The sequence below is a fragment of the Artemia franciscana genome, chromosome 4 (assembly GCF_032884065.1).
Source record: "Artemia franciscana chromosome 4, ASM3288406v1, whole genome shotgun sequence".
In the NCBI taxonomy this organism is placed as follows: Eukaryota; Metazoa; Arthropoda; class Branchiopoda; order Anostraca; family Artemiidae; genus Artemia; species Artemia franciscana.
In genome coordinates this window covers 6,053,032-6,066,858 of record NC_088866.1, presented here as the reverse complement: position 1 = coordinate 6,066,858, position 13,827 = coordinate 6,053,032, and the positions used below count along the sequence as shown (strand labels likewise).

At 32.8% G+C, this 13,827-nt stretch overlaps 1 protein-coding gene across 1 annotated transcript in view; it reads right to left on the bottom strand.

Moving 5' to 3' along the window:
• LOC136025912 (SWI/SNF-related matrix-associated actin-dependent regulator of chromatin subfamily B member 1-A-like) overlaps positions 1-10,431 on the bottom strand; it is a 48,055-nt gene extending 37,624 nt beyond the window's left edge. Inside the window, exons 1-3 of the mRNA XM_065701976.1 lie at positions 10,235-10,431; positions 5,390-5,495; positions 2,383-2,512 (exon numbers count right to left, since the gene is read on the bottom strand). Coding sequence (XP_065558048.1) covers positions 2,383-2,512; positions 5,390-5,495; positions 10,235-10,315 — 317 coding nt within the window. The 5' untranslated portion in view covers positions 10,316-10,431. The remainder of the gene's footprint in view (positions 1-2,382; positions 2,513-5,389; positions 5,496-10,234) is intronic.
• Between the last annotated feature and the right edge of the window lie 3,396 nt (positions 10,432-13,827).

The following is a 13,827-nucleotide window of genomic DNA, read 5'->3' as shown; positions in this document are numbered from 1 at the left end:
CAGTAACGTGCTTCTATAGCACACAATACAATAAAAAGACTTCAGACAGTACTATACTAAAGCCTGTCAATCAGCTAAAATCAAAGGCACGTTCATAATCATTATAACTGAGGATTAAACGAGTCTAGTGATTCAGACACTCCTCGATTATTAATATAATAGAAAAAAATTGGTTATTCAACTGTTCTTGGTAAGTTCATCTGAAGTTACCTTCCTGGAGTCTATTAGCGCTATAGCCACCTGGTACAAGGTTACCCTTCCCAGAGTTGAACATTATATTAGATATAGAGGTGACCCTTACTTTTAACATCAACAACAGCACTTCTATATACTCTAGTGTTCTGTATCGATGCTCCCTGTCTTCGATTCACCAACCAAACAACCATTAAGGCAAGCTTTCTTACCAATACATCAGTATCATGTTAGTTTTTGTGTCATTCTATGACCAAATACTGGATTAGATATAACTAGATTATCATACCTACAAAATCGCAGCAGTCTATAACTGTTACTATTTTCTGCTCCAAACAACAAATTTACCAAAGCTGGAATACCATCAATCCCTATTTCTATAAACAAGGATTTCAATCAACTCTGCCACAACAATAAAACTTCCATCAGTGGATTATTTCATGGCCAAGTATTACATTGATTATAACTATTCAACAAAACTGTTCAACACTATTCAACATTTGTTGAATACAACACTATAGTGTTCAACACTATTCAACAACTATTCAACAAAACTATAGTAGTCTATTGAAATTGCAATTTTCCTCTCCCACAGAAAATCCACCCGAGACAGAATATCATTTATCCTCATTTACAGCACTGGGCAATAAAACAACTTATTAAAAATACCCTATTTCTATCACGGGTCCTGTCTATTTTTTCCTAAAATTGTATGTAAAATTAACCCTAATCATTACTGTTTTCACCAGGCGGTTTATCAAGATCAATTACCCCTATGACTAATACCTTGCATTTTTTGGTTATAAAGTGAGCAACTAGAATTCCATTATTAACACCTTCTTAACCTAAGCAAGACCTCGAGCTTTCTTATGCACCATCAGCCATATCCCCTGCCTATGATCCCCATTCTTCCTACCTGAATAAATAAACCCGTTACATAATTTCTTACCTCCAAACCCAAGAAGATAAGTTTCTAAAACTCCTAACAGGTCTAGTTCTAAATGTCAGAAATTTTCAATAAAAATTTTGATGCTTTAGTTGCATTTCAACTTCATCTCATTCCACGTATCAATTTTCATATTATTTCAACAATAATATAACTATGGCCTCAAAAAAAGCTACGTGTACCACCAGTACTTGTCAGGGACCAGTAACTTCTTCCCGGGATCTCCAATTGAATGGAGATGACTCCAATCCAATTGAATTCCTTTGTGTAAGCATGAGTCCACCTTGAATACTTGCAACGTTTTCCACACTTGGCGATACTCTCCTATCAAGAAAGAGCTGATGTCCTGGAAATGCACTCATTAGTGTGTTACCCCTGGCTAATTACAAAGTCAGTGCCAGCAAACATTATAATACAATGGAAAGGCAACCAATCATAAGTAACATAGCTAGAGATAGTTCAGCCCCAAAACAGCCAAACCCAGAAGAATTATCCATTAATCAAAATCCTGTGCCGTATTCTGTTGTTTGCTAGGCTACAGTTTCCACAAGGGGCATTGCACCATAATGTCATCGAGCAGTGCTGTTTGCAGTCACGATTCTGGTTAAGCCAGCTCATCAAAGTTCAACTCTGACACCAAGATTAAACCACAAATCGAAGATTTCCCTTCCAGGGATAGGGACAGAGAAAATAGCTTATGGCAGAGTAGAGACTGAATCAATCTCACCGGAACAGATCCAGTCTTAGATACCAAACTTATATTCGTCGAGAAATTCAAATACTGCTGATGCCATAACTCAATAACTGTAACTAGAATATCAGTAGCCTATACTCAAATTAAAAACAAAAAACTTAAAATAAAGCATATTCTTTTGCCTATTTTCGCACCACACCCAAAGATGGAAGCTACAAAATTATTTAAAAGGCTCTCTCCAGGCCAGTCGACAATGCTAGATTAAAAAGATGCTGAGGAATTTAGCATTTTCAAATTTTGGCCATTTTAGATTTTCGGTAATATTTTGTGTCAGAGTTGCACATCTTAGAAAACTCTAAGGGCTTGAATTCTAAATATTTCGTTTTAGTTGAATTTTAGATGATATTACGCTAAAATATATCTACTTGAAGATAGAACACTTGCTTCAGTTTTTAAGAAAATCCAATTTTTGGTATATATACAAATTTAAGCGATGTTTGGGAAACTATTTTTAGCTCTGGAGATCAAATTTATACAATATAAGACATACCTTGGCAACACAGGCTCAGTATTTGTGTGTAGCGACCCCTTATATTTTTCATCCTTTCCAGCAATCAAGTCATCAACTTCATTTGCCTTGAGCAGAGATATATTGGCTGACAATAAATGGATACTTAGGCCTTAAAAAAAGAAAACTTTTAAAAACAACTCCTGTAAGTCATTTATTTTATAAAGAAACAGTCTTGAAAGTAAAGTATTTTCTTAGGCAAAGCTAAGAGCAATTTTGAGGTCTTCAATTAAATCATGCATTCTCATTTCTATTTACCTCTTCAAAATTAGAAAGCAAATAATCCTACATTGGAATAATAAAGGCAAAATCGATAAATTTTATGATATAGATTCACAAATTGTCAGAGTTTGTCTTGCAAGTCACCATGTCTGAACGTTGTTATTTCTAATAGCGGGAAAACATTTATGAATTGGTCATTAAGGTGTAATATTAAGATGATATCTAATTGACTTTAAAAAAAATCTTTCACATTTTTGTGGAGGATGGGTATAAATATACCACTAAGATTAGGTAACAGGCATAGTATGATTTAAGAACGACTGTTTATATGAAAAAACACTAGCCTAGGATAGCAGTATTTTCTGAAATAACATTAGCCTTCACCCCTTTTATCCTTTTCTGCATTTGAGGGTTCGAAATTATTGATTTGGTATCAGTGTTTTGTCAAAGCAGTTATGATAGTGTGTTTTTATGTTTTCAATTCAAAGAACAGTTTCTCAACTACAATATTCTTCACCATCTTAGGTGACCATGCAATCATGTTCAATTCATTTCAACCTGATGCAATTCAGTCCAAGCTTAACTCAGTACCTTGCAAATAAACCCCATTCATCTTAACCCACCTTTAACTCAATCCACATTAAGTTTTTCCCAATTTAACCCAACCCAACTCATTTCAAGTCTCATGCATCTAAATACCAAATAACTCAATCTTGTAAAATTACATTTGAGTCTAACTTTTATTCATTACAAACTTCATTAGGAGGGCATGTTAAGAATGGCTGATTTAAATGGGAACTGAACAGCATCAGGAAATACTGGGTGGAATTGCGAGGTTGAGCTAGAAGCAGTTGAGTTAAACAGGTTTAAATTTAATGGAGTTAAGATAAACTAGGAATTGTTTGAATGCGGTTCAGTCTCAATGGATCCCAAGGCATCCCAAATGGAGGGGGGAGGTAATGGAGTTTGACCACCCCCTCCTCTAAACTTTTCGTCCCACTCATTAAAACAAAGCGAAAATGCGCATAAACAAATTTTTAATGAGTTTTTTAAAGTTTTTTGGCACCAGCTCTCCCTGAACAAAACTTCTGGATATGTAACTGATGAACCTCATTCTTCAGCTTCAATATATTTTCCAAGTATTCTTTAGCTAGTGTATTTTCAAGGTTTAAATGTTACGGGATCTCCGTGGCTTGGCATCATCATCATGGTTTGGCACTTCCTGTCTAGGCCAATCTTTGTTTAATTCTACCAGGGTATACTAAAGCTGTCAAGATAACGTGAAATAGTTCTAAGACCTTCTTCATTTTAGCAAGCCCTAGATTGTAAAATTAGAATTCTCTTCTTAGGTCCAACAAATCCCAAATCCCTCAATTACAAGACTTTGCGAACATCTTCAGCCTGGTTGCAAAAAATAAAAGTGTATCTTCGTTGATCATAGACGTTCAGGAACAGCTAACAGAACGGAATTAAAAGATATCAAAAGAAAAAGCTCAAACTCTGTATAATCCTGTTACTTTCTTTGACACTCCTGTGATATTCATTCACCAAGTCATTATCAAAGCAAAGGTCCTTACAAGAAAGTTACAAGATCAACAGATTGATCTGATTGCTGCAAATTGAAAACTCTATGCAGCATGTGACATCTTGTATGGTCTTATTCAAGACAAAGATCGATTAGAGAATCATGCTGCAGATTGGGGCATCACAAACCTAAACACAAAAATTTGGTTTAAAAACCAAAGATGGGTTAAACACCAACCTAGTCATATACATCCATCTCCTTTCTGGTAGACAGGAAATCTTTCTATGTTATCAACCATATGCGTCTTTAGAACTATGATAGTGAGTGGCTTAAATTTGCATTTCATGCCAGCTAATCTTTTCTGCAGCCAGAATACCAAAGGCTATTGTACAAAATGGATAATACCTATGAAAATATTCCCTGTGCAATAAAAGCTGCTTCTGGGATGACATTCAAACACTATGAACATCATGTAGGACGCAAAGGGATTTAAATACTTTCTACCCAGACTAAGATTTCAAGATATGAATCATTGTTTTATTTTTATACTCCAATCAAATGAATGTATGCTGTCAAAACAATATTTTCAACTTTTTATTCTCCCAATTGCACCAAATTCAAAAAGTATTTTAGCAAACAAAAAGTGGCTATGATTTCTTTGTGGGAGACAATGGATGATCATATTAATTCTTGTAGGCTGTGTTGATTTCATTTCAAACTAGCTTTTTTTATCTCCAAATTTCAACCAAGCAAAATTTAAGTACAGATTCATTTTAGATTGTAAAAAAAAAACACTAATACAAGTATTGAAAGCTTAAGAAACGTAGCATTATAATAGTGAAGATGAATACTAACAGAAACCCTAGAAAAACATCAAAACAAAGTTTAAGCCTACTATACAGGTGGGAGTCATGTGAGACAATGTAAAGTTGTCTCCCAGACAGTTGTCTCAATTGGGGGTAAGGAGGGAAGGGGGAGATACATCCCCTAGATTTTCAAAAATACCTTGTTTACAGTTTTTTGTTGTAAAATGCCTTTTTTGGGGGATTTTCATTCAAAAACTGAAAAAATACAATTTCCCCTTATGTTTTGACACATTGTGTCCCCCTCCAAATTTCTGATAATTGACACCAAGAAAACATTGCATACTGCCAATGATAAAAATTCTAAGAAGACTTGGCAGCGTACTTAGACAAATCCAGCTACTTTTAGCCTTTGTTAGTCCAAAAGAAAGAGTTTTACCTGCATCACTTAGCTTTTTCCTTTCTTCTTGTGTTACTATTCTTCTAGTAAGTCCAGGATATTTCTTATACAATGACCCTCTGAACATCTTGAGGTAGTTACCTACCTGAAAAAGAAAACAGGATATCTATTATTAAGGTCACATCTGAAATTTTTGTTGGGGGAGGTGAGAACCTTTAAAAATGCATATAACCCCTCCTGGACATTGCTTTATCTGTTATAGCTACTTTTTATTGCAGTTTATACCACTTCTACCTTACAGTTTTGCTTTTACTTAAAATAGTAAAGTAGGAATGCATTCCTTTATATGGTTATATAATACTTCTCTTCCTTTTGGTATGTACATTTAAGTATTTTGTTCACAGAGAGATTAATGAGATTTGACTTTATTGCTTATTTTAATTGTCACAGATTTATTTGCATTTTTGACAATTAATCCCTAACCCTCCTCTACATACCTCTATAAATATTGTACTACTAGAGGTAGTTTGTGTCAAATGGCCCTTCTTAGGGACAACGCTAAAAAGTAGAGATCAGACAATTGTTGTGGCTATATACAGAAAATGAATAGATACAAATGGGGAAATTACTTTTATACTATTCTTTTTTTTCAAGGTCAGAGTAATTTAGATTGCTTTGTGAAAAGTAAGCCACAAAAATTCCAACTTCATTCAAATAATTTCTGGCATATATAGATTTAGTTTTCTGCAACATTATAGCATCAATCAAACCTGAAGTCAATATTTTTGCATCTTGTCTGATTTTTGTGAAAGCATTTGACTGCTCTGGTTTCCTTTCTAGTGCTTAGTTATGGATTAAGTCACTGAAATACTTGGTAAGCTTTTAACATAGGTTATGCATTCAATTACTGCCATTATGTTCACAATATTAATTTGTTCAGAACAAAAAGAGGTGTTCCTTACTAGCTTAACTTTATGAGAGGACAAAACAGCATTTTAAAGCTTTTAATAAAACTCTTTCTTTGAAGTGAACTCTCTTTATTAACTACTAAATTACAAAAACTATAAATACACACAACCGCCCTGGGGAAGGCTCAAAGAGCCTGATGTTGGAATCAAACAAGGAATTCAAAGGAAAGAGCCTTTGAAGATTTACACAACAAAGAACTACAAGATTGCTGTTTAGAAATGACAAAAGTATTGATTTGATAACAAAGTCAATGTGGTTAAAAATCTTAATGTTGTTTCAACTAGGTTGTGGTAAATACACTATTCAAATGTGTTCTATTTTCTCTACAATCTTACTTAGAGTATTTAAAGATCAGAAGCAAGGGAAGATTAGGAGGGTTAAAGCAGAGTGAAGTGCTTGTAGGAATAATATAGGGAAATACCCAATACTTGGCAAGCTAATCCACTCTTTAACAACTAAATCATTGTAAAATATCTATCATACCACCTAGAAAGTGGATTGTTTCACCATTGGATACATCAAAAGCTTCTTAATAATTATGTGATTAGCTTGAATATTCTAGCCATATAGGGTAAAACACTCAGGATTTAAAGTATGCTGATAGACAACAGTGGAGCCTAATTTTAGTCACACATTTAAAGCTCTAGCCTAATCTTGGAAAATTCTGTCTAATCTTTGACACAGAATCTTAAAGTTAGAAGAACATATTTCAATCACAAACAGAGTCAATCTAGGATAGATTTAATCTAATACAAGTGCTGTACAACAGAATAATTGTATTTAAATCGATTAGGGTCACTTTTTTTCTAAATTCAAATGTTGAGAAACTCAATGTTTCCAAGATTGTAGTCAGCCAGTCCTAACTAGTCCTCTCCTAACCATTAACCAGACACAACTAACCAAAGACAGCAGCCTGCTGTCTATGATTAGGAAAGATATGTTTTAATCAGAATATTGATCAAGATCAGGCACTGGTGAAGTACTGCAGTTTTACCCCAAGTAAGTAATATAGAATTGTTGGAGTTGTTTTTAGAATTCTATTGTGTTTCCTTCTGTAAACTAGGACCAAGGCCATGCATTAGGCAGTTAACTTGATCTTCAAACCAGTTCTTGTAACCTGGAGGAATTATTGCTGTATTCACACTCTTGAAAAGTGAACACTGTAAATTTTGAAAACTACTTTAAAACATTAGTACACCTGAAGGTGTAATAATACTTATTCATTGAATCCGTCCCCACCTAAGGGTCAAATATATACCCAACATTGTATATATGCAATGAATTTTCTACACATGCCTCTTTTTTTCAAATTGATTTAATGGCAAACAAGCAATACAGCAGCAAATTTAGAATATTGTAAATTTCATTGTGCATGTGCAATTTGAGGAACATATTTGACAATAAGGGGGGGATTAAAGTTTATTGTTACTCTGAAAGGAATTATATAAGTAGGCTAAGTATTTTAACATACTTTTAAAGTTGATTCTAAAGTTATACAGTTCTTCTATTAAAGTTCTAGTTTAGAGGGTTATATTTTATCTTGGAAAGTAGCCACATTATGTGGATAAAACTCTCAGGAATGTATCCAGCTCCTTAATGATCTCGTGGTATGATATTTTGAATTACCTACACCCACCCCTTCTCCCTAGAGGCCATAAAGAACAATTAAATTCTGACTTTATAATATGCTGCACATTTATATTAGTTAGATTATCACTACCTTAAATCAGACTTACTAGCAATATAGACAAATCTAGTGTATGTCAGTGAGTGATGGTAGGGCTGTGGGACATCTTCTGCATCCTATTGTGTGAAACATGGTTAAGTTGCCTAGTTCTTGTAGAGATTTGAGATTGTCAACAGTTACTGATCCTAATGTTGTCTTGCTTAGATGATTCCACAGAGATCAGACTAGAGCAGTTTGTAGGTCATTATCATATTACCTCTTTGTTGATGGTATGTTAGAGTTGGTAGCCAAAAGCTCTGCAGTCAGCATGCAAACTCTTTATCTTTGAGACCTGTTACAGGTTTGTTAACTGTCTTTGGACATATTAAAGAGTCATCTGGCCTGTTTTATTAATTGGCAGGGCAATGTACATCAAAACTCTAATCTTGGTCTCACCAAGCTCACAACCAAGCTCACAAAGAGCTTTACTATTACCCCTTTATGATTATTCTCATTTAACATGGTATTTTGGTTAATTTATAGCAAACAGTATTACTGGCTTTTGTATAAAGTGAATATACCACTTGATGCCTTTTTTTATGCTCTTTACAAATATAATAATTGCTTCAACCAGAATTTCAGATTTAAGCACTTTTTGACCTCTTAAAAATGACCAAAACATTGGGTATAAAAAAGGCTTAAAATACTGGTCTCAGACTTTAAAACATTGGACTCAAACTTACCATTTCATTATAAATCCATTTTTGTAATGTTACATTATCCACAAGCACTGATTTTCCACAATTAAATTGGATAAATAAATTTTATCAATGTTATGGCATTTTCTTCTTCCTTGACATCAAATTTTAAATAAAAGCATGCATTTTTTGTTGAAAATGGGAAAGCCAGCTATTATGAATGCCAGTTATACTGTTTGCTATAAATTTAACTATATTAAATACAGCAATGGTTAGTTGACATATTTAATATATGCTATGCTTTACCCCCACCCCCCTGATGTGCAAATATATAGCCCAAATTTGTTTCTAAACTATTATAGATTTGTAATTTCAAATCTCCTATTATTTTGTAAAAAATGACCAAAAACGTATGCTTTAATTGAAATTTTGGTGACAAGGTATAAGAAAACACCAAAACATTGATAAAATTTATTTATCCAATTTAATCATGGAAAATCAGTGCTTGTGGATAATATAACATTAAAAAAAGGGATTTATAATGAAACAGTAAGTTTGAATCCAATGTTATAAAGTTTGAGACCAATGTTTTAAGCCTTTTTTATCCCCCATATTTAGGTCATTTTTAAGAGGTCAAAAAGTGCTTAAATCTGAATTTCTAGTAGAAGCAATTATTATATTTGTAAAGAGCATAAAAAAGGGCATTGAGTGGTATATTCACTTTATACAAAAGCCAGTAATACTGTTTGCTATAAATTTACTGGTATTTTTTTTTGTATCCAATATTCAGTACAATCACTAAGGCTAAACTGGATTTCTCTAAGTCTTCTTTAAGATTATTCATATTTAGCATGGTATGTTTTTTGGAACACAAATTTTAAAATATGTGTGTTATAAAAGTGAAATTTTGCAAAATAGATCTTCTGCTTAATTGAAGTATAACAAAATGGTTTTCAGCTTCATAACTTTGTTCAATTCTATTTTATAAGGTTTTAAAGATATGCAAATATATTTCCTAAATTTTGAAAAAACCATTGATATGGCTCAAAATTCTACTCAAATAGCAGGAATTGCACTTTCAGAACTAAAGGCAGAGAAAAAGCAACTAGTAGCTGAAAATTAAGGTAAAATGTTGTTTGTCAAAATTTCAATAGGTATGTCATGTAGGCAAATTTCAGGCCCTCTAGAGGGAGAAGGAGTGGAGGTGGGTACTTTAAAATACCTTCCCAGGACATACTTTAGCCTGTAGACCCATCCCTGAAAGTTTCATTTTCCAAACCTAAACCCTTTCCAAGACAGCAAGAAGCCAATTAACTAGAATTTTACCTGGATTTATTCTGAAAAGTTTCAGTCACCTAAATCAAATATTTTGTAGGATATAAGGAAGCCACTAAACTGAAATTTTACCAAGATTCCTTCAAGAGAGAGGAAATGATGTAATTATACCATTCTGAACTCGCAAAATCTCCAAAATTTAGTCACTAGGCTACTAAAACAGTATATCAGACAATCAAATCACCAGGCAGTTATCTAAGTCTAAAAGAGTTTTACCTCTGAGCCAATACAATAGAAATCTCCTCCTTCCTCTAATTGAAACGATAATGGTTTATCTCCATATGTTTTGACAGACATTTTTACTGGATTTTGTTGTTGGTGTAATTGAACAGAGCTTCCAGAACTTCTCCTCCAATCTCCAGGGGTTTCCACAGGGTATTCAAGATTTTAATCCGATAGTTTCTTCCTTAAATGAGTTCATAACTTACCGTGCGTGTTTTTTCCCCGCGCCTGTTGTGCGTCCCAGAATCAGGTCGTGCGCAAAAAAGCATTCTCGTTCACTTATGCCAAGTTTACACGCATAGGATTTTATAAAAATCCTATAGCGAAATCCTTAAAGGTTCCAAAGAAAAGTGTTCACACGTAAAGAAGCGTCTATATGCATAGGGTAAGCACGTAATTAGTGCCGAAAATATTTTTGAGGGTGAAATATTTGAAAAGTTCAAACATGGATCCGTATTCAAATCTGGAAGAATTGGCGATTGGGTAGCCTGATTCAATTTGTGTGGCCAGATGTATAATTTCAAGATTCTATATTGTGGTTTCCATTTGTCTTTTTATAGTCATTCCATTCAGGTTACCCTGGATATTTTTCATTGTGACAGATAGTTGTAATGCTCTGCTGAAAGAGGAAAAATATTTTAATTAGGCCTACATAGGATAAGAAAATTTCAGTAGGCTAATCAGTTAAAAGTCTTAAACTAGCCGGGGAAGGGTAAAATTCTAGTTATTTGACTTCTTGCTATCTTAGAAAGGGTTTAGGTAAGGAAAATGAAACTTTCAGGGATAAATTTACAGACTAAAGTATGTCCCGGGAAGGTATTTTGAAGCAACTACCTCTGCTCCTTCTCCCTCTAGAGGGCCTTGACCTTTGATGACCTTTGAAAATATGTGTTTTATAAAAGTGAAACGGTTGCAAAATAGATCTTCTGCTTAATTGAAGCACAACAAAATTGTTTTCAGCATCATAACTTTGCTCAATTTTGTTTTATAAGGTTTTAAAGATATGCAAATATATTTCCTAAATTTTGAAAAAAAACATTGGTATGGCTCAAAATTCTACTCAGATAACAGGAATTGCATTTTCAGAACTAAAGGCAGAGAAAAAGCAACTGGTAACTGAAAAATTAAGGTAAAATGTTGTTTTGCCAAAATTTCAATAGGCATAGACCTGTCATTTAGGCAAATTTCAGGGCCCTCTAGAGGGAGAAGGAGTGGAGGTGGGTACTTTAAAATACCTTCCCAGGACATACTTTAGCCTGTAGATTTATCCCTGAAAGTTTCATTTTCCTAACCTAAACCCTTTCTGAGATAGCAAGAAGTCAATTGACTAGAATTTTACCCAGGGAAGTGTTTATTCCAGTAAAAAATCACCATCTATCTTTTTTGCCTCCTTTAGCCTGTTTCCAGTTCCTGATTGCCATTTAAATTTCATTTTGTCTGTTACTCATTTCTTATCCATATTACTGAGGGGTCATAGCTAAGCACTAGAGAAGTCATTGTTAAATATCTTGTGCTTAAGTATATATAGCTTATTGCAATTAACTAGAATTTCTAAGTATACAATGTTTGATGTGTTCTAAGCCAAAAGAAGGACCTGTAGGCCTATTGAAGAAATTATTGTAAAAAAGGATTCTTTATAATTTACATAATAATTATAGCTAATACATTCTACATGTAGCCCTACTTTACTTTACACTCAACCTTCCTAATATAGAAATATATTGCTGAAATTACATATTTTCCATTGATTCTTCCAATCAATCCCTTGACCCTAGTTCCTGTCAATTGAAGCAACTGTGAAAAAAAAGAACTGGAAAAAAAGTAACAGGTGGCACAGTACCCTGGAAATATGTAATTTGGGCAATATATTTGCACATTAGACAGGTTGGGGGTAATTTTTTCTTCTTTATATTTTTCACATACAACTAAAGTGAACATGCCACCAACACCTTTTTATGCTCTTTCCAAATATAATAATTGCTTCTATTGTAAATTCAAATTTAAATACTTTTTAACCTAACCTAAATAATTTTGGAACTGACAAAACATAGTAAATTATTTTGTCAAAAACAAGCAAATATGCATACTTTAGTTGAAAATTCAACACCAAGAAAGAAGAAAACAGTATAATATTGTAAAATTTATTTATCAACTTAATTGTGGATAATCAGTGCTTTTGGATTATATGACATTTAAAAAAATGGATTTATGATGAAACAGTAAGTTTGAACCCAATGTTTTAAAGTTTGAGACCAATGTGTTAATTCTTTTTATGCCAAAAAACTAAAATATTTGGTCATTTTCAAAAGCTAAAAACTGCTTAAATTTGCAATAGAAGCAATTATTATATTCATAAAGAACATAAAAAAGCATCAAGTGGAATGTTCACTTTATTTGTAAGTCAAAAATATGAACAACAAAAAATTTACCAATTTATAGTATAGAGCTGCATGATTTTTCCCCTGGGTACATAGACTAAGTGGATGGTCACTTGTACCTGATTGTGTTTCTACTGTTATTAGTTGGATAGAAAAAAAAAAAAGAAAGTTCCTATTGAAAAGAAAAGAGCCCAAAATTGAGATTGAATCGTCAAAGCTTGGAGGTTTGCCCCTTCAGTCTGTTTAAAGAAAACAAATTCATAATTGAAGCTTTGTTCATTTCAATCTTAAAGGTAACCTATGTTTGTGACACTTCATTAAATGTTTGTAAAGGGATACTTTTATTTATTCATTTGTCTTGTCTGTTTTCTACAAGATTGTTTTTTAATCTTTAAATTGATATGCATTTCTTACAAATTAATTAGTCATACCAGAGTTCTATTTATGAGTTTTTGACCTACTTTGTAATCCCTGGTCTCAAAATTTCATATAAATTTGTTGAAGCTAGGACACATAGAAATACTGTCTGTTTAAAGAAAATGGATAGACATAAGTAGGTTTTATTACACTAAAGCCCTAGGGTCATGGCAATTAAAACAAAACAATGAAGATTAACTTTAAAATACTTGACATCACATAATTATAACAGTCACAAAGAAAAACAAATCACAAAATTTTACTGTATATATATATATATATATATATATATATATATATATATATATATATATATATATATATATATATATATGTTTAAAAAAATCAAGTCATAGTTGCCAGGATGCCTTGCTGCCATTTTCTCTACTCTCCTATAAACAATATATATTTTATTTAGACGAATTAATTTTAAGACAGGTATCAACAAAACTCCATCAGGGATTGTATTTACTCAAGATACAACCAGCAATATTAATGCTTAGCTTTGTGATATTCTAGTCTTGAAATAATAAAAAAAGAAGAATTATATGTTCTATGTTCTATTTCTTTTCTACCAGCTCATTTGTGATAGCAATATGCTTATGGTTGGCTTAAAATCTCTCTAAATGCTTTAAAATAGATGGAACTTTAAAAACAAAATATACTGATGAGAAAAAAGAATGTTACCATAACTCTCTAAACTTGGTACTGTTTAAGACAATTTTTTAGCAAAGCAAATGCAAAACTTTAATGTATTTTGATATAAGATACTTCAGAGAGTTTTGACCAAAT